This window comes from Cornus florida, unplaced genomic scaffold (genome assembly GCF_030987335.1).
Source record: "Cornus florida cultivar Cherokee Brave unplaced genomic scaffold, ASM3098733v1 CherokeeBrave_3.0.0_Hap2_Chr11, whole genome shotgun sequence".
NCBI classification, from domain to species: Eukaryota; Viridiplantae; Streptophyta; class Magnoliopsida; order Cornales; family Cornaceae; genus Cornus; species Cornus florida.
In genome coordinates this window covers 90,093,664-90,114,971 of record NW_026775581.1, presented here as the reverse complement: position 1 = coordinate 90,114,971, position 21,308 = coordinate 90,093,664, and the positions used below count along the sequence as shown (strand labels likewise).

The 21,308-nt window shown below is 34.1% G+C and overlaps 2 protein-coding genes across 3 annotated transcripts; both read right to left on the bottom strand.

Moving 5' to 3' along the window:
- Positions 1 to 1,957: 1,957 nt before the first annotated feature.
- LOC132285706 (uncharacterized) lies at positions 1,958 to 5,922 on the bottom strand. Its single transcript, XM_059787898.1, has 2 exons — positions 5,140 to 5,922; positions 1,958 to 2,798 (listed from the first exon to the last, which is right to left on the bottom strand). The coding sequence occupies exons 1-2, from the start codon at positions 5,332 to 5,334 to the stop codon at positions 2,475 to 2,477; spliced, it is 519 nt and encodes a 172-aa protein (XP_059643881.1). The 5' UTR covers positions 5,335 to 5,922; the 3' UTR covers positions 1,958 to 2,474.
- Positions 5,923 to 7,737: 1,815 nt separating this feature from the next.
- On the bottom strand, positions 7,738 to 9,183 carry LOC132283901 (heat shock 22 kDa protein, mitochondrial-like). 2 transcript variants are annotated; one of them, XM_059785938.1, is made up of 3 exons: positions 8,668 to 9,183; positions 7,928 to 8,323; positions 7,738 to 7,891 (listed from the first exon to the last, which is right to left on the bottom strand). In XM_059785938.1, the coding sequence occupies exons 1-2, from the start codon at positions 8,843 to 8,845 to the stop codon at positions 7,962 to 7,964; spliced, it is 540 nt and encodes a 179-aa protein (XP_059641921.1). In that variant the 5' UTR covers positions 8,846 to 9,183; the 3' UTR covers positions 7,738 to 7,891; positions 7,928 to 7,961. The 2 variants fall into 2 exon arrangements, with proteins under 2 accessions (XP_059641921.1, XP_059641920.1); XM_059785937.1 differs by having other exon boundaries at positions 7,738 to 8,323; positions 8,668 to 9,179.
- Between the last annotated feature and the right edge of the window lie 12,125 nt (positions 9,184 to 21,308).

Below are 21,308 nucleotides of genomic sequence, written 5' to 3'. Positions count from 1 at the left end.
GCCACTTTTTAGTGGTATGCAGGTTCAATTATTGTTGGGCCTATATGTAAGTCCAGTTACTCTGTTAGTGTTATTCTTTATATACTCCAATTCATTGGGATCTCTCTTTTTTTTTTCCTTGGCAAATAGGTTCCAATTCATTTACAGTTTTGGAAAGGATTGGCATCTTGGGCTCCATTTATTTGAGAGTAAAATAATTTAAATTTTTTTTTTTTTTTTTTTGGCCTTTGGCGGACCTGGCACGTACCATGGTTGCCAAATCAAACTCTGTTTAAGTGAAAGCAAAGTTTTATGACCTCAGTAATGGCCTTCACTCTGGAGACTCAGAGCTGTAATTAATTGTCTGTGCCAAACTATTACTAGTACTTAACCGATATTTGCAAATTCATTTCTCGAAAAAAAATAAAAATAAAAATTAAACAAGTTTAAAATAAAATTGAACCAAACACGTCAAGCATTCCCATCCATCAATCAAGTAGACTATTCATTTCATCAACTCTCATTTAATTTCAACCACAGAGGAGCAAAAGTAATACTCGTACATTACTACTCAAACAAAAACCGAATTTGTAATGCAAAATTACATTTTCTTTTGATTTGATTAAATCCCATATTTCTTCCCCCCCTTTTTTTTTTCTGAGAAACTAAACATTTTCACTCTTTTTTTTACGAAACAAAAATAAATTTGTTTCCACATCACCATTGATCCATGTAACCATCAACCTGAGAATGTATCTTCTTCATCCCGGTGCTTCTCGAGCCGGCCAAAGTGGATCTTGTTGCAGTACCTCCTGCAGTAGTCATCTTCCTTGGCGAGGAGGCCGGGAAAGTTGCCCCTGGCGGATATCACCGGCAGTGAAGAAGAATGCAGTGGAAGCATTTTCACTTCTGTTGATTCAGCTGATTTAGTGTCTCTGATCAGCAGATTTGGACCCATGTAGGGTCTCTTCAGAGCCAAAAAAAAAGACATTCCTGTTTCAAGTTTCAAATTTTCAATCCACTATTGATCGACTCAAAGGCTCTGCGTGTGTGTGTCTGTATATATCTATATAGTATACACAATGAAATAAACTTATCTGGTCTCTCTGTGGTACTGAGAGAGATCTTTATCGGAGCAAATTGAAGAGAGGGTACGTGTCACCATTGCATTGAATATTCTCTAGTATGGCAGAGGACTGTAACTACTTTTAATTTCTGGCGGTCGTCTGATACTGATTTGATTTTAATGTGATCATAGTTAATGATGAATCACATTCACAGTTGATTCTGAAAACACTTAAGAAGTAGGGATTGATGATTATTGTACTTAGATAACTGAGCAGATCGAGCACAGTTTTCAATGATGAACCACATTGGATGCTAATACTACTTTATGAATGTATTGTTGATATGTAAATAAGTTGAAATTTGTTTTGTTTTTACATTGGTCATATATATATATATATATATATATTGAATACTCAATGACATGTCTTTAAACTTTATAATTGGAAATTTTGAATTCATTCATACAGTATAACTATAACTAATGGTTTTTTTTTAAAAGAGAAAAAGAACAAGAGGGAGGGAGGGAGGGAGGGAGCTCAGAATCAACAGCACTAAGCAGCCAAGAAGGCCATACTGTCCAGTCGAAATCGCCATGTTTGGACGTTAAAGCCCATTGGCTTAGAAATCCATAAAAAGCTTGACCTCAGTGAAGAAACATAAGGATGGCTAAAAGCTTCAACTATAACTAATGTTTCAGGTAAGACTTGACGTCATATCTTTTTAAGCAAAGATCCATCATAATATATTTACATAAAATGACGAATAATTATTATTTTAGGGTTTATATTTTGCAATAATCCATGCTGTCATTTGTGGAGATTCTGGAGAATGTGTGATTCTTTACATATTTAATTTATACATATAAAAAAATATGATGCAGCTATGTATCAAAATTAAAATCTAGCTAAATCTGAATTTGATCATTAAACATGGAACCTTAATGTATGCTGTCAATGCACAAATTATTTTCCACTTTACACATCATTTGCATATCCTAATTCATAAAATGATAATAAGGACCACATATTACCCAAATCAAATAGACTATTCACTTTTCTATGGTCCCAAGTAGCAACAACTTAAAAGAACCAAGCACCAAAAAGCAAATGATGGCACAACCATAAAGCAAATGATGCAACTATGCATACCAAATCAAAATGTGTACCCGAGTGTAATCACTGCTGCACATCATCAGCAGATAGCAGAACTCTTAAATTGTTCTTTTCTGGCCAACATCCGAAGCACTCCTGCTTTCGTTTCAGTTTTGATATCAGTGATCTTGCAGCAATCGCAATTAAGATGGAAGCGGCCAAAATACCTCCTCCTTTCATCACGCCCAGCTTCATCACTGTCACGAGCAAAAAACACTGCTCTGTTGTTAAACTTAAGGTTCAGTCCTTGCAGGCTGACACCGCGCATGTCTTCCCTTAAGAAGAGATTGTCACCGTCCACAATCCTCGCCTCATAGGCTCCATTAATTCCCCCTCTTGGAATGGATAATAGCATATGTATTTATCTGTATAAAAAACAAAAACAACAAAAACATTTGGATTATACACACAAAAACTATGAGCTAAAACAAAGAACAAACTAGAAATCAGACCAGAAGGGCTAAGAAGCAGAAATTCCTTATCACAGATAAGATGGTCCCGGATGCAACTCCAACCAGCAGGGAATTCAAGATTGTCATTGGAAAATTTGGTGATCGTCGTGGAGGAGAAGTTTGGGCGGAAGCCCCAAGCATCCAAGACCTGCATGCAGTCATGGAGAGAGGTTAGATGTTGTGAACTTCAATTGAGTTAATCAATTAAAAAAATAGATCAGTTGGGGAACAAGGTTGACATCAACCACAAGGATTCAGTCACAAGGGAGGTTTCACCTGTCCATAACTTAGTGTCAATGCAGTCACAAAAATGAGGTTACATGACCCAATAACAAGATTCTGCATTCCTTTGTGAATATTTATAGACACACACACAAAACACTATATCAAGTTGAAATTCTATTTAGTCCAAGACATTGTCAAGGATCAATAAACATAGAAACGTAATAAAAATGAAATAGAACATATCTAGATTACACTGTACAAGAAGTATCAATGGTTATCTTACATATATATAGGCTATCTTCTAGTTTTGTTGATCAAGACAAGTTCTCCAGTGAATTACCAAAAATTTAAAAAGATTAGTTCTCCACTGTCACTGATGTTCTGATGGTCATACTCAAATTTCATGGGTTCACTACAATATTCCTAACCACATTAGAGGCTTAAATGAAGTGTTTGCAGCTTAAATAAGAGTAATGAGAAAGAATCATATAATGCCCAACAAATTGAAGCTATGAACAAAATTAAGAAATAAATGGATTTTACCTAGATAAAGCATGATTATGTCTGATGAGGTCATATACTCACAGCATTACTGAGCATTCACAACTTACTGTAAATCAAGAGTTTCTGAAGCAATTTGGAGAGGGCGCTAATTTCTTAGTTGGAAACAAATATGCCCACAAATAATGAAAAAAAAAAAATTAAAAAGTTCAAGGTTTAGTAAACAACTAGCATGTGGCCTTACAGCACATAAAATACACAGCCAGACATTTTGGTTGCTTATCTGTACAAAGCAACTATAATAAATAATAGAACACAATTTTGCTTAATAATAAGTTTTTATTTTTTACATAACTATTTTAAGCACACTCTATCTACTGGATTTTGGAAACCTCTTTTAAATAATAACAAGCTAAAATCTTTTATGTGGTGACTTGAAGTTTGAATTTATTGATTCATTTCATCAAATAATTGTTTCAAAAACATTTGGCAACAATTCAGGGGAGAAAAAAAAAAAAAAAAAAAACATTTGGCAACATAATAGTAGATTCAATTTCATTAGAACAATGTATCACTGGTGAGTTGATTAAGCATGCAAATTTTAATGATAAAATATATATATTAGTTGAAGGACTCAAATTTCTAACGTAATCAACCAAATTGTGAATGTGTTTCTGTATATCTATTGAGTACTCTCAGAATCCAATAATGAAGTTGTTGTTTAGTAGTGAAACAACAATAATTCTTCATATAGTAAATAAAATGAATAAAACGAGAAAGGAAAAATGACACAGGTATACGATCTCATATCACTAATGATAACCTATAATAAATTGCCTCAGACGAAGAATGGAAATATCAGTACTATTCTAATGAAGATGACAGTTCTATATCGAGAATTTGTTTTTAATCAATGAAACCACACAAAGCACAATATATCCCCAGGCCAGTTCAACATTAATAGCACATATTTCCCATATGTATTTATCATCAAATATTACAAATTCCGTTTGACACTCCCTAGGATGGAAGATAAAACACATATTTTCCCCATCAAAAAATGAGTTTAACACCTATAACAACAATCAAATTTAGAGTATTTACCAACAAATTTTACAATTGCTTTGGACACTCCCTCGTAAGGACGATACACCACATATTTCCTAGATCAAAAAATGAGTTTAACACCTAAAATAACAATCAAATTTTACAGATTCATGGGGAAAGCAAGGCTACAAACTTAACTATTAGGATCAAATTTCACTTGCTAAAACTAACAACTAACCTCACATTCCAGCATATTGATCTCATATATTCTTCATTAGGCCTACAGTCAGTAACATACATATTATCAATCCTCTTCTCAATATTTCGGAGGATCTTATATTTAGGAACAAAGACATTTTAGCTGCAAATACCATGTCAATCACGATGCTACCCTGCAACTATTTTTCTATATAAACTTCTATCAGAATTCATATTTACATGCATATACACACATATATGCAAATCAATAAGACAATAAGTGGAAATTCATGCATCTAAATCAAAATACAAAAATGGAGATTCATACATACACACGCATATATTCCACAGAATTCATATTTACATGCATACACATATATATTCAAATCAATAAGACAATAAGGGGAAATTCATCCATCTAAATCAACATATAGAAGTGGAGTTTCGTACATATAATATACAAACATATGTAAATCTGTCCCAAAATATTCAAATCAGGAATTAATTAAATTAATTACCATTGTTAAGACACCATTCTTCATATCCTTTTGAAGAATACCAGCGTTCTTCCCAGATTGGGGGAGAAGATCTATGCTCCCACAGTATAACCTGATGTAGATTTCTTCCTCCCATTCTTTCCGGGCTTCACCTTTGCCGAAAACGGTGTCGTTCTCAAGCGATACCTCCACGTCCTCTTCCTCAACCACAGGCATGTCCACTCTCACATATAAACCCTCCTCCACTGCTTTAGCCTCAAACCCCTCTATCGGGCCTAAAAAATGATGAGGGTTCTTAACATAAACACCCTCTAAACAGTGAACACAAAAATTGAACAAATTTTAAACACAATGCAATATTTATTCAAACAATCACCGATGAATTAAAAGAGCTTTCTCAGGAGTACAAGTTTTTGAGTGTGTGAAAAACAAAAATGTTGTGGCTAAGATGATATGTATGAAACAGAGTTAGTGATACTGAAGCAAAAGTGCTTTCTCTGGATGATATGTATGCGTGTGTGTATATTTTATATACACATTTGAGAAGGTGAACAATCGTAACCCACAACAAAAATAGTTGTGGGTAAGATCAGAAAACAACAAATCACAACAGAAATGTAAAACAGAGTTAGTGGTAGCGAATGAAATGAGTTTTCTCTGGATGATATGTGTGTGTACACATTTGAGAAGTTGAACGATCGTACCCACAAGGTGGTTGCAGGCGGCGACCCTGTCAGGACTTTCGGTGGGAGCGGTGGTGTACAAAAAGTCGGTGGTGGTGGTGGTGGCTGCTCGAAGCCATTGATGTATAGAGAGAGGGAGTGAATTCAAGAAGGGTTTAAGGAGGGTTTACAATATAGGTTAGCTATTACTGCTGAGACATTGAGAGTTATTGATCTCTGGATAGATTAATAAATTACCTAGGTAATTAATTTGTAGTTAAAACTGGGATTATAACATGGCTTTGGCGAAAAAAAGAAAAGGCAGCAAAATGGCCCAAGTCTTCTGAGGTCTCCTTCTGAGGTTGACATTCCACGTGTCGCTTGGGAATTTGTCCTTATTTTTGCCCAGCTGTCATGTGCTGGTGAAAAGTAATTTTGAAGTGTTCGCTGTACGGTAGGTGGTACATACTTCAGACTCCGTAACTCATAAGATATCGACCGTTAATATGTTTTTTCCCAGCTGTTATGTTTTGGTCTTTGATAAGTATTTTGTTCCGGTAAATAATTAGAAATTTGGAACATTTAGGGTTTGAATTGTGGTCTAGCAAAAAGGTTAGGAGTTAGCACATGAAATATATATAATTAAGCATTGAAGATAAATGGTGGCATGCTCGTTAGTTGATATATTATTTAAATCAACATTGTGTATTAAAAACTTGTTTGAAATAATGAAAAGACTATTTCTTCTGCTAATTTTTTATTCGGTTACTATTGTACTTTTAACCTCCTCTTTAAAAAGGTAGAGTTTATACTATTTAAGATATAAAATAATAATTATATTGCTTTAAAGTGTGTAACATTATTTCGAAACTTGTTTAATAACATAAATTTGCTGCAAAATTTACTATTGTACTTTCAACCTCCTTTTTAAAAAGGTAGAGTTTATACTATTTAAGATATAAAATAATAATTACAATTGCTTTAAAGTGTGTAACATTATTTCGAAAATAATTGTTTACAGTGCTTTGCTAAAGCAAACAATTTGATACTTTTAATTTTGACCTCAATATTGAAAACACTTTTATACTATTCAAATGACAATAAACATTACCAAACATGTTTTATGTTTTTATTTTGCTACATTAAACTAAAACTAACATAAGTAAAAAAAACAAGAAGCAAAAACATTAGTCAAAGAGGCATATGTAATGGTAACTAGGGAAAAAATGACCAAAAATATTTGATAAGATTCTCATTAGGCTTTAGATTTCATTAATTTTGAAAAGCATTGATCACCTTTTATAATTAGAACAACCCCGAATACAAATCCCAATTTCCTCTCGTAGAGTCTGATTCGGATTGCTTTTCAGCTCTTAGAGTACTAGTATAAGTCTGAACTAGATGTACTTTGTTATTTTATTTTTTTTATAATAATAGAGCCTCCAAATGTTGTTATTGGTATCTGAAGTACTTGATGAGATGATCCATCTTAAATAATCCAACAGGACTTCAAACCCCACAAGATCCAATTCTGGGGTGAAAAAGACCAGAAGTGCAAGCATGGTCCCCTTTACAAGTAAATTTAAATAACTCGACAATTTTTCATTTGATAAATAAGATGACTCAAATTATCTGAATCAATAAAATCCACATATTTCTTATTTTACAACTCACATTACATCTAAATCGTATTTTTATTCGATTTCTAATTATAATTCAACCATATACCCTAAAGTCCAAACACTCTTGGTGCATTGATGGCATGACCTCAATTGGGCATCAAAAAAACCCAATCAACTCAATTACATAAATAGACATTATTGTTGCATTACATAAATTGTATTTAAAATTGATAAAAAAAAAAATTAGTTCAAAATTTCCATTTAGTGCTCAATCCCAAAACTCATTGTTCCATTAATCCAAGCAAGTGATCATTATTTGGACTATTTGAAAAGAGTTGAAAAGAAGAGAGAAAAATTGTAAATCCAAGTGAATTCCTTCATCTTTACATCAAAATTCAGTTAGACACTACTACTACACTTAGAAAGATCAACTACAAATTCTGCTTTCATCAAAAGAAGCCTACAAATTCTGTTTTTATCAAAAGAAGCCTAAAACAAGAGGTGACGTATGGACCGACTACACACCGAAAACATACCATTACCATTCTCGCCTCCTGAATCAATCGACCTTAACCTGAACCACGTCCTTCCTGTCCTTGTTATCGTGTTTGGGCACTTTGGGAATCTTAACTTTCAAAACTCCATTCTTCATCTTAGCCTGGATTTGTTCGGTGTTATAGATATTGGAAGGGATATGGAAAGTAGGAGGGCGATAGATCCTGCTGGAGTAGCCGGGCCCATACTTTTCGTCTTCCGCCGATTCCTTCCCGCACTCTCCTTTGATGCTCAGACTCTCCATCTCCATTGATATCTTCACGTTTTTTTTGCTGAGACCAGGCATGTCCATTCTCAGATACATTGCTTTTTCATCCTGGTTCATGTCGATGCTTCTTCTTGCAGAAAGTGGATCAAACGTACCATCTGATGTAACATCAACCAATTTCAATTCACACAACCGTACTACCAATTCATAACTCAACTCAAAACTAACAAATCTGAGACTTAAATCACAACAAAATTAAGCACAAATCGAACAAGTAGAGTTCAAAATCAATGTCAAATCAATAATCGAATCAATAACAACGATAAAACAACCACAAACCGAAGCAAGCAGAATGGAGAAAACGAATTAGAAAAATGGCGATCGAGAAATACACAGATCAAGCTATTGAATCACAATCGAAGATGCGGATAAGCAAAAAAAAAAAAAAAGAAGCTCGTAATTAGGAACAAATCGCTGAAAGATAGAGATCGAAAACGAGTACCAGAGTCGGTGTTGATGTTCCAGTATTCGTAGTCCTCGTCGTATTCGTCGTATACGGTCATGACCTTGGTGTTGAAGGAACGAAGAGCGGCAACGGAAGCAGAGCGAATAGGGTTGGCAAGCTTGTTGAAGCGAATTAAACCACCTGTGACCCTCCTCAGAGCAAGTAACGAAGCCATCACAATCAATTCACACAGCTTCTGGTATGATTAGACATAGTTTCTGATTTCTATATTTATATAGGGCGTGAGTGGCGTGGAGAAGGGGAAAGGAAAAGAGGGGGAGAGAATGTGTAGAAAGTGTATTTTATTATTAACTTTATTTTTTTCTAAAAAAATTTGAAAAAATCCTGAACTATAAAAAAATTGCTATGGTTCGCGGAATTCAATAATAAGAAATACATTATTTTTATTATTATTATTTTTTTTGGTTAAGTTCAGGTCAAAAAAGTATGAGGGGCAATGCTGGTATTTTGCATAGGGATAATTTGTTACATATTTTTTTAATAATTTAATACTGGGGTTATAATTGTAATTATGAATGTCTGACCACGGAAAAGTGGTATTCGGACAGCTTCAGGGGACATGCTCCAAAAATTATCTCAGGGGCTATTTTAGCAACTTTTTTTTTATATACCACGGATTTTTCAAACTTTTGCCTTTATTTTTTTGGATTAGAACAATTAACATATTCCACTTGATCTCAATTAATTAACGTTGTGATGGATTCAAAAAGGGTTTAGGGAGGGTTTACAATGTTGGTTAGCTCAGTTCGAGAGAGAGAGAGAGAGAGAGAGAGAGAGATGTGATGGATTCAAAAAGGGTTTAGGGAGGGTTTACAATGTTGGTTAGCTCAGTTCGAGAGAGAGAGAGAGGGTTTACAATGTTGGTTAGCTCAGTTCGAGAGAGAGAGAGAGAGAGAGAGAGAGAGAGAGAGAGAGAGAGTGGAGCATTATTTTTTTTCCCTTATAAATTAAAGGGTAAATTGCATTGACACCACTTAAAGTTTTGATCAATGTCACTTAGATGTCAAGAGCTTTTTAACAATGACACCCGTATGGTTTCAAATGTCATATTTGCCCTTAATTATTTAATTCAATTAAGGACAAATTACACAAAGAATCCCTCAAGTTGTCAACTTGTACATATAGATAGAAAATAGCCACAATATAACAGAAAGACCCAAATTAATTGTTTGTGGTTAGTAGATTGATATGAATTTATATTTTTGTCCTTAGAGTTAAACTATTTGTTTAATGAAAAAATTTAAATTTTTTTGTGTATTGTTAAAGTTATGATTTTGCCCCTAAGACTCCATCACAGCTAACACAGACCAAATTGCAAAAACTACAAAATTATCTGCCACAAAACCAATCACAGACCCAAATTCAACCATAGAACCACAAAACCAATCATAGACCCAAATCTAACCACAGAGCCACATATCATTCCGACCTCATCACAATTGAGTGGCCCGAGTCCTCTGTTCCATGCTCGTCAGTCCGTCACAGCCATCACCACACAACTCTCCACCGTCCAAGCTCATTCCCTCCTCCATCACAGCCGACATCCACCACAACCAAGCTTATCTCATCCGACCTCGCCGCCGCCTTCATCATAGCCGACATCGGCTGAGCCCATCAAAGCCGAGTTCGCCGCCATCTTCTCTCTCATCCAATCTCTCCCTCTGCACAGACCCATCCGGCATAACATTCAGGATTGGAGCGAAAAACGAATTACAAATGTTACTTCTGTGAAGTCCCACAATGGACCTCAATTATAAAGCTATGGTCACTGAACTGTCTATCGTCCCCGCTGTCCCCATCGCTCCACCATCCGAGCTCTCTGCCATCGATCTTTCCGAGCATCACTGCGAGTCATTCACGGACACCTCCGGCGAGATTGAACTGGCCAAAAAGGACTCAGATAGCACTGCGAAGATGGAGGAGGTGTGTGATACCCCCGGATTTCCGGATGCAGGTTGGCCAGGCCCACGCCCGATTACCTGAGGATATCAAATCAATTAGCAATAATCGAACACAGAATATAATTAAAACAAACGAGATAAATAAAATTTGCTGAAAAGAAACTAGAATGATAATCCAAAAATCTCAGAATAAAATTTTATTAATAAATAAACTATTCTGTTACAACTGATCATCTACGAATACAAATCATTCTCCAAATTATACAACTCGGGAATTCATCTAGTGGACCCCTAAAATATCCTACTGTACTCAGATGACTGGAAATAAAACCAAAGCCTAAAACAAGAAACAAAGTCCTATAGCATCGGTGGAGTGAATGACTGTATTTGCTCAGCATGATCCAGCTCTAAGATTGGAGCTAACGAACACCTGTAAAAATAAGAGTGGGTCAGGCCCACATGCAAATTCTTCTCTAACTATAATCCAAATAGTGACCCGATACGCAGATACACCCTAGATATCTCAACAATAGCTATCTAGTCCGTAATAGATAAATATATATCCACACTACAGGACTCTTACTAGACTATGCTGATGGTCTTAACCTGAATAGAAGACAACATGCAATACGCACCTGAGTGGGCATGATTACCTAAGCCTAACAGGGTATACCTCAACCAACATAGCTAGCTACGCATCCTACTGCATATACGCTCCCTAACCGTCGACTATGAGATTCAAGCTCATGTCACGGTACCATAACAATATATATAAAATCCGTTCACATTCATCCATAAGAAATCCAGTAAGTCGTTCGGCGTATTCAACCGCACCGACTCATATAAATAAGGAGGATTTTATTTAACAACCCGTACCCTTATTCCAAAATAGGTAGGACTGAGTATTTTGAATCAGTCTGTGTCCAGTATGTCACCGTCTCATACCGGTGCATACAATCCACAAAATCCATATAATTGATTGAACAGATAAAACTGTTTACCAATTAAAATCCATAAGGTAGGAATTAGCGTTTTGAGCTAAACCATACCTAGTATGTCACCGTCCCATACCGGTGCATACAATCCTCCATATTCATGTAAATTACAACATATAAATAATAAGCAAGTAATTTACAATCCAAAACCAAATATCTAAATAATTGCAGAATAGTTTATGCAATGCTACAACAATTATAGTTCAAAACCATAATCCAATTAATTGTAGAATAATATATAAGATTCCACAATGAACATCCAACCCATGTAAATTACAACATATAATTAACAGTTTAGTAATTTACAATCCAAAACCATCCCAAATAATTGCAGAAGACAATTTATAGTTTCAGTAATTTAAATCCAAGTGTTAAACCGTGTATTTGCAGGAAACGGTTTAAAGGTTCAACAACTAGCATCCAAAGCATGCGTAGATCACATCTAATATATCAATGACTCTATCATGCATTAAAAATAAGTTTTTCAATCACATTATAGTCCAATAAATTGTTAAATTAATTTAAGCAATTTAATTCTCTCCATCCGGTACCCGCGTGCTAAGTTATATACTGGTATTCTGTTTAATTTGTTAGCACAGAGCCACAATAAGCTATAAGTCTAATTGTTAATTAAAAGACTCTATCATACATCTAAACTTTAATTTAGAATCATATTATAACCCCTTAAATTGTCAAATTAAAATTAGACAATAAATTTCCTTCCAGCCGTTAACCGTACGCAAAGTTGCTAAATAGCGCATAATTAATTCCATTAATACAAAGAGAGTATTTTATACAATTCAAGACCTTGACTACATATTAAATTAATTATTGAAACCCCCATTAAAGTCCTAGAATTATTCTAGAACCCCAAGTGCCTAAACAGTAGCTTAAAAAGCAATGTTCGCATCAAAAATGAAAGAGCCTGCTCCAGAAAAATAGAGCAGGCTCCAAATCAGCTTAGAGCCGGCTCTACCACCACCTTGGAGCCGGCTCTAAACAGGTGGGAGCCGACTCTTGGCATTCCAGAGCCAACTCTCTCTCCCCCTGTGAGCTACCCCTCCGTTTCAGCTTCGTTCTGACCTCTGTTCTAACTCCGGCCAGTTGCAACCTTTCTGTATGGTTTTAAAACTAATTTAAGAGTATTATTTAAGCCTAGTATCATCCCCAAGATTTGATTACAATAATTTGAAATCAATTACAGAGATTAAACAAAGCCATTAAACTAGTACGCTTGAAGAACAACACTGAAAACTAATTTAAGAAAATTTCAGTTCTCTTCCAAACCCTCTGTTCCTCTTCACCACTGAACCTAATGATCTTATATCAATCCCAATAACATCCCCATGGTTCATTTATAGAGATTAAAACAATTCCAAAGACTAAAGTTACAACGGAGCAACATGCTTATAAAACAGAAAACTAAAACGAGACATGCATGAACTGTAACAGATTGGTTTTCAACATAAACAGATCATTCATATGACATATATTAAACATATATCTTCCAGTTATTGATTGATTAAACCCTAGAGATTATCTAGGTGCACAGAACACAAGTCAAAGAGAAGGAGAAAGAGAAGAACTTACCTGTAGTTTTGGTCTCAAAACTGTGTTGTCGTCTTCCTAATTTCAGGCAACCACTGACCACCTTCAAGCCTCCTATGGTTTTGGTTTAATCCACCACAACTCTCCCTTGGCCCTCTCTGTTCTCCTCCTAAGTTTTGTTCTGTTTTCTCTCACTCAGTTCTCAAAACACTCTGTATTTTCACTTTCCCGTGAATAGGGTTATCAAACTCTAGGGAGACGTATGATATATATATTTATAGATTTTACTCAAAACCTAATTCCAATTATAAGGAGAACCAGAAATCCTAACTCAACCCTAGTTGGCCCAATGTCGACCTAATGTAAATCTCAAACAAATTAAAACAAAACCCTAGATGATAATCACACACTTAATTTGTTAAAACAGTTAAGCTCATGCTAGAAAAATAATTAATAATTACAGAAAAACAAAAATACAATTAAAGACAATAAGCCATTTAAATACAATAATTAATTATAATAACAATTTGACATATAAACATAAATTCACAAAATCAATAGACAAAAATGCACAAAGAATGAAATTTAAATCCCAATTGTATCATTTTAATTTTAGGGGTATTATAAGGTGGCAGTGCACAGCGGTGATGGTGGATGCCGTTGGGAATTTGGGACTGTTCGGGGGCGATGTACTTTGAATCGGCAAGTACATGGAATGGCGAGGCACAACATGGTTGAAGCGTCGGTGATGGCGGTTCGTAGTCACGATTCTGGTAGTGTTAAGGAACTGCGAGCAAGGTCTGATCCTCGGACCAGAGAGGATTTCGGCGGGTGAGCAAGAGGGGGCTTGGCGCTGATGGATGATTTTTCGGTGCGTGTTTAGAGAGAGAAAAGAGTGATGTGGTAGGGAAGGGATGGGGTGTACCCAGGGGCAAAAATGAAACTTCCTACTATATAATATCTTTTATTTTTTAATTTAAAATAAATACTTTAATTTTAAGGTCAAAAGTGTAAATTTATATTGATTATTTGTGGTCAAACGGTCAATATGGACTTTTCTGTAATATTGCTATAACTTCTATCTACATGCACAATATAGAAACCTCGTGGGTGATTTGTGTAATTTGCCCTTCAATTAATTCACAAAATATCAAACATGTTGATTGACGAAACTACCCTCATCATTAAACATCTTTTTCCATCCTAATCTTTAACTCTTTTTTTTTTTTTTTTTGTTCATTTTAGTACCTAGGCATCGACACTCCCTCTCTCTCTTCCCCGATATCGGGCATGGCTACTTTCTAATTTATTTTATTTATTTATTTATTTATTTTCTGTTGTGGTGTGTCTGGGCTGGCCATGGTGGTTATGGTAGTGTCTAAGTTATCAGGGTATTTTAAAATTTTTATTTTTATTTTTTCTATTGTGGTGGTGGTTCTAATAGCGTCTAGGTGCCATGGTTGTTTTCAAATTTTTTATTTTTATTTTTATTTTATACTATGGTACTTGGGTGTGATGGTAGTGGTTATGGTATTGTTACAGTTATCTGACTATTTAAAAAAACAAAAATAATTCTTTTTTATTTTATTTTTATTTTTATTTTTATGCTCTGGTGGTGGTTAAGGAGTATAAGTATTATTATATATAAACTATATCTATATGTATATAAGAGATAAATAGGTTAGTTTGGTCCATTAAATTTAGTTAGGAGGTTAAATTTATAATTTTATGATTTAAATGGAGTTGTTGACAAATTAAAGAGTTAAAAGGTAAGTCCATATGGTTTTAGAGGTCTAAAAGGAGTGTCAATACACATTTTTGACACATCAGGAGATGTCAATGTAAAAAAGTTATTGACCGTCCACTGAGTGATATTGACCAAAATCATAAAAGGTGTCGGTGCAATTTATCCTAAATTAAATGTAGATGTTTTTTCAATGAGAAAAAAATATCATTTTGCATTATGTACTGGTTTGAAGTATTTTTAGTATTGTGACCATTAGTTTGGAATGAAAGAGGTCTTTGGCTGTGCTATGGCACTGTGTTCATGTGTGTAATGGTGTCCGCCCATTTTGTTTAGAAGAAGACTGGGCTGTGTAGATGACTTACGAACCCTGATACAGATTAAGTGCTACAGTTGAATAATGGGTGACTTGTCTTAGTGATGGTTTCAAATTTTGGAGTTTGGTACGGCTAAATTGATCAAAGGTATTTATTAAATACGATTCGGATTCTTTAAGTATTGTTAGTGTAATCTTGAGACTTTGTGTATAGATTTTACTTAACATGGTTGACATTTTTTGTGTAGGATATATTTGACTGCATAAAATTGAAACCTTAGAATTAAAATTAAAATTGGTAAAATTGGAATTAAAATTAAAATTGAAATTGGAATTGGAATTGGAATTGGAATTGATTAATTATACCAATTTCAAAACTCCAATTCTATGCAAAGGTGTGATTTATCATCCACCTATTTTGGGTTAGTTAACTAGTTTTGTCAATCCAAATTCTCATCCCGCGGAGACAGGGTCAACAGCTCTCAACAGCAAAGTCATAAGCACATGGAAGAAAAACAAAGAAACAGAAATATATGTATTAAGCATACACCTTCAAGGAATAATACACACACACACACACAAAAGAAGATAATTAAAGATGAACAAAAAGAAATGCAGATATATCATATTGGTTGATGAAGAAGTACATTGTGCAGGTTAAGCACCATAATTTGAGAGTCAGGCGCTCATATTGCAGAACTAGATGTCACACTGCAAAATACACACACACACACACACACACACACATATATAAAGGATAATTCAAGTCAACCACTTTTACTACTCTTTTTTTTCTTCTGGTAACTTCTATAATTTGCATTAATAAGAAAACCCTGGGATTCATACCTCCCTTTACAAAAATAAAGATTATGAATCTAAGGACCCTTTTCACTCCCTCATGCATAGATACAAAATAAAATCCATAGCATTGGATGACAAAAGATCGAAGGAACCATTTGTTTGTTAAGCAAAGGATGCTAACAAGTTAAGTGGAGAGTATGGACTCTTACAAGTTACAAAATTAATGTACTTGTTTCCATCAATGAGCTGATTTAGCAAATAAACTTTGGTGGACCAGAACCATCCAATAATTTCTCATAAAATCTATTAAATTATTAGAAATGCAAACTTGAGACTTTGTGCACGATGGAGAGTCCAATTCTTTTGAGTTGGATTGATTGCAGGAACACATTTGTAATGAAGAAAATTATGGTTTGCTAAGAGTATGCATAAGGGTTTGAATAAAATTTGTAATGCCATCTTCTTATTTTGGGGTAAGTAAATTAAATTTGTAGATGCATATATTTACACACCCCGCCCCGGGGCGGCACACGCGCGCACACACACACACATTTATGCTTTGTTTCATATGAAGGAAGGAAGAGGTGTGGAAAGAAGATAAAAAGGAATACACAAACTTTCTTCGATAGATCGAGATAGAGTCATCCTTTCTCCTTTACAAATTTTTATCCCTCAAGAGACAATGGAAGACAAATGGAGCTAATATAAAAGTTTTAAATTATAATATATCCTAAATTATATAAGTTTTAAATTACAATACTGTCACAGTGAATCAGTGATTGTTATAATAGTAAAAATAATTTAATACTCTTTTTTTATCTTCTCTCCTAACTAACAAAGTAAATTTTGAACTTATCTTTTCCTTTTCCATCAAACCAAACAAAAAGAGAGAATGGCATTATCTTTTTAATAAAAATGCCTCATCCATCCATTTAATCCATTTTTTTCTTTCCTACCAAACAAACTTCATAATTCAACATTTCTAATTCATTTATACGGTAGAACCATAACAAATGTTTCAAGTACTTTGCTTACCAAAAAAAAAAAAAGTTTCAACTAAATACATAGACTTGATGTCATATCTTTTTTAAGCAAAGATTCTATCATAATATATTTATATAAAATGGCATAATTATTATTGTAAAAGTTACAGACTGCTACATATATATTTTGCAATAATCCATGCTGGCATTTGTAGAGTGTGTGAATATTTACATATTTAATACTATATAAAAAAAGAAGAAGATTTATGCAACAATGCATATCAAGATTAAAATCTAGCTTAATCTGAATTTGATCATTAAACATAAAATCTTAATGTATTTACTGTTAATACATAAAGGTGGCACAACCATAATAAAGCCATACTAAGACAAGCCAAACAAACATGCAAAGAGCCAAAGATGACTAGAGTCTATCAAATGATGCAACTATGTCTATGTATTCCGAATCAAAATGTTAGCAAAGTGCAAGTCCCTTGTGCTGCGCATCATCAACGATTGCAGATAGCACAGCTCTTAAATTTTTCTTTTGTCACCAGCATCCGAAGCACTCCTGCTTTCATGTCAGATTTGATATCAGTGATATTGCAGCAATCGCATTTAAGATGGAAGCGGCCAAAGTACCTCCTCCTTTCATCATGCTCAGCTTCATCACCGGCAAAAAACACGGCTCTGTTGTTGAACTTAAGGTTCAGTTTTTCTGGGCTGACACCCGGCATGTCTTCCCTTAAGAACAGATGGTCACTGTCCACAATGCTTGGCTCATAGGCTCCATTAACTCCCCCCACTTGGAATGGATAATAGCATATGTATTTATCTGTATCAAAAACAAAAACAACATCAACATGTAGATTATACGCACAAACACTAGAACTAAAACAAAGAGCAAACTACAAATCAGACTTGGAGGGCAAAGAAGCGGAATTTCCTTATTCAAGAGAAGATAGTTCCCGATCAGACTCCAACTAGCAGAGAATTCAAGATTGTTAGTTGAGAATTGAGAGACAGTCGTGGGGGAGAATTTTGGCCGGAAGCCCCAAGTATCCAAAACCTGCACGCAGTCATGCAGAGGTTATATGGTATGAACTTCAATTGAGTTGATCAATTAAAACATAGATATTAGTTGGGGAACAAGGGTGGCATCAACCACAAGGATGCAGTCACAAGGGAGGTTTCACCTGTCCATTGTGATAATAGAACTCAGTGTCACTGCATTCACAAAAATGAGGTCACATGACCCAATAGCAAGATTCTGCATTCCTTTGTGAAAATATATAAAAACATATATACAAACACTATACACACATATGGTACCTATTTTTAGCTAACAATTTGGATTTTGGGTTAACAAGACATTCCCACTAAATCCTGTTATAGAGAATCAACTGCTAACCACTACAGATGCCTAATATATCTAGATGCTAAAGACAAAAGGATCATATCCACATTTCAAGTAAATCATGAAAACTATTGAATAAAACAATACCAAAGCTCTAAATCACATAATTTTTACTAAAGTGAATATATAATAATTATACCCAGTGACATCACTAGATATAGACTAGGAACAGCCGGCACACTACTGTCAAACTAAAATTCAAATAAATTTACAAAAATCTCCATTAGCTTCAGAATTATCTTAAAGTTGTAATCCAGACAGGACACAGTTTGAGCTTAGACATGAAATGCAAATTCGCTAATTACATGGAGGACAAATACTAGAAAGTTGGCTGAGAATCATCCAAGTGGTTGTTAAAATAGTTCAAAAAAATCAATTAAATTGGTATATATATCAAGTTTGCAATTCTATTTAGTCCAAGACATTGTCAAGAATCTATAAAAATAGGAACACAATAAAAAATGATATAGAACAGATCTAGATTACATTGTATAATAAGTATCGACGGTTATTTTATGTAGTCTATGCTCTAATTCTATTGATCAAGATAAGTTCTCCAGTCTTTAACTAAAAAAAAGATAAGTTCTCCAGTGAATTACCAAAAAATAAAAAAGACTAGTTCTCCAGTGTGCTCATGTTCTGAAGGTCATACTCAAATTTCATAGGTTCAAATTCATGATCACTCCAATGTTCCTTGGCACATTAGAGGCATAAATGAAGTGTTTGCAGCTTAAATAAGAGTAATGATAAAGAGAGTCATATAATGCCCAAAAAATTGAAGCTATGAACAAAATTAAGAAATAAAAGGATTTTAGATAAAGCATGATTATGTCTAATGAGGTCATATACTCAAAGCATTACTGAGCATTCGCAACTTATTGTAAATCAATAAATTCTGAAGCAATTTGGAGAAGGCACTAAATTCTTAGATGGAAACTCATATGCCCACAAATAAGGAAAAGAATAGTTTTTCCAAAAGTTCAAGCTTTAGTAAACAACTAACACGTGGCCTTACAGCACATAAAGTAAGCAGCCAGACAAGCATTTTGGTTGCTTTTCTGTACAAAGCAACTAATTTGCTTAATAATAATTTATTTATTACATATCTATTTTAAGCACATGCACTCTAATCTACTTAGATTTTGGCTAACATCTTTTATGTGGTGACCTGAAGTTTGACTTTATTGATTCATTTCATTAAGTAATTGTTTCGAAAACATTCGGCAACATCATCAATTCCATTAAAACAATGTATAACTCATGAGTTGGTTAAGCATGCAAATTTAAATGATAAAAAGTATATATTAGTTGAAGGACTCACCTTTCTAACAGAATCAACCAAATTGTGAATGTGTTTCTATATATATATTGAGTCTCAGAATACAATAATGGCATAGTTGTTTAGTGAGCGAAGCAACAATAATTAGTCATATAGTAAATAAAATGAATAATGTGAAAGGAAATATGACCATGGAATATGATCTCCTATTGCTAATGATAATTTATAATAAATGGCCTCATACGAAGAGTAGAAATTTCAGTACTATTCTAATGGTGATGACAGAAGGACATTTGTTGTCAAGACCAGTTACACATTAATAGTGAATGCAGGTATTTATCATCAGATCTTACAATTCCTTTTGACACTCCCACATAAGATAAACCACATATTTTACAGATTCGAGAGGAATGCAAGGCTACAAACTTGATAATTAGGATCAAATTAGACTTGCTAAAACCCACAAATAACCTCAAGTTCCAGCATAGTGTTCTGCAACTATTTTCCCCCCTATTATACATTAACTCAAGAGAATTCATATTTACATGCATACACTCACATCTATGCAAATCATCTAAATAAATTTTAAAATAGTTTAAAAAATCAATTAATTTGGTATATTTATCAAGTTTGAAGTTCATTTTATTCCAAGACATTGTCAAGGATCGAATACAATAGAAATATAATAAAAAATTGAAATAGAACATATCTAGATTCTTTGAACGAGAAGCATAAACAGTTATCTTATGTAGGAATATTATGTTCAAGTTTTATTGAAGACCAGTTCTCCTGTTGATTACCAAAAGAGAAAATTTAATAAAATAGATTAGCTCTCTAGTGTCACTGATGTTCTGAAGATCATACTCAAACTTCATATGTTCAAACGATCATGACAATGTTCCTTGGCATGCACACTAGTCATGAGAAAGAGAGTTACAATGCCCAAAAAATTGAAGCTATGAACACAATGAAGAAATAAAAGGATTTTGCTTGATGCAGCATACAGCTGTGAATTAGTCTGATTAGGTTATATACTCAAAGCATTATTGTGCATTCACAACATATGGTAAATCAAGAGTTTCAGAAGCAATTTAGGGGCGCATGGCCTTACAGCAGAAAGCAACTATAATGAATAGAACAGAGTTTGCAGAATTATAAGTTCCTTGATTACATATCCATTTTAATCACTCTAATCTACCGGATTTTGGAAACTTTTTGTAAATGACAACTAGCTAATATCTTTCATGAACACGATAAACTTTAACAACCTTCTCACTGCATTGAAATATATATACCATCACAACATAGACAGATAAAAACATATATAGTGTTACTGACCATATATATGTCATTCAAAGCACGAGAAAATTTGATAAGTAGCAGTTATTGTTGACAGTAAGAAACATATATGAATGCAAGTTCTACACAAGATGTGTACATGTTGGCCCCAAGTTGGATTTTATTAATTCAGTTCATCAGATATTTGTTGTAAGAACATTGACAAACTACTACAGATTCAATTCCATTAGAAATTTAGAACGAGGTATAACCCGTGAGTTTGTCAAGCATGCTACTTTTAATGATAAAAAATATATTATTAGTTGATGGACTCAAATTTCTAACATAATCAATA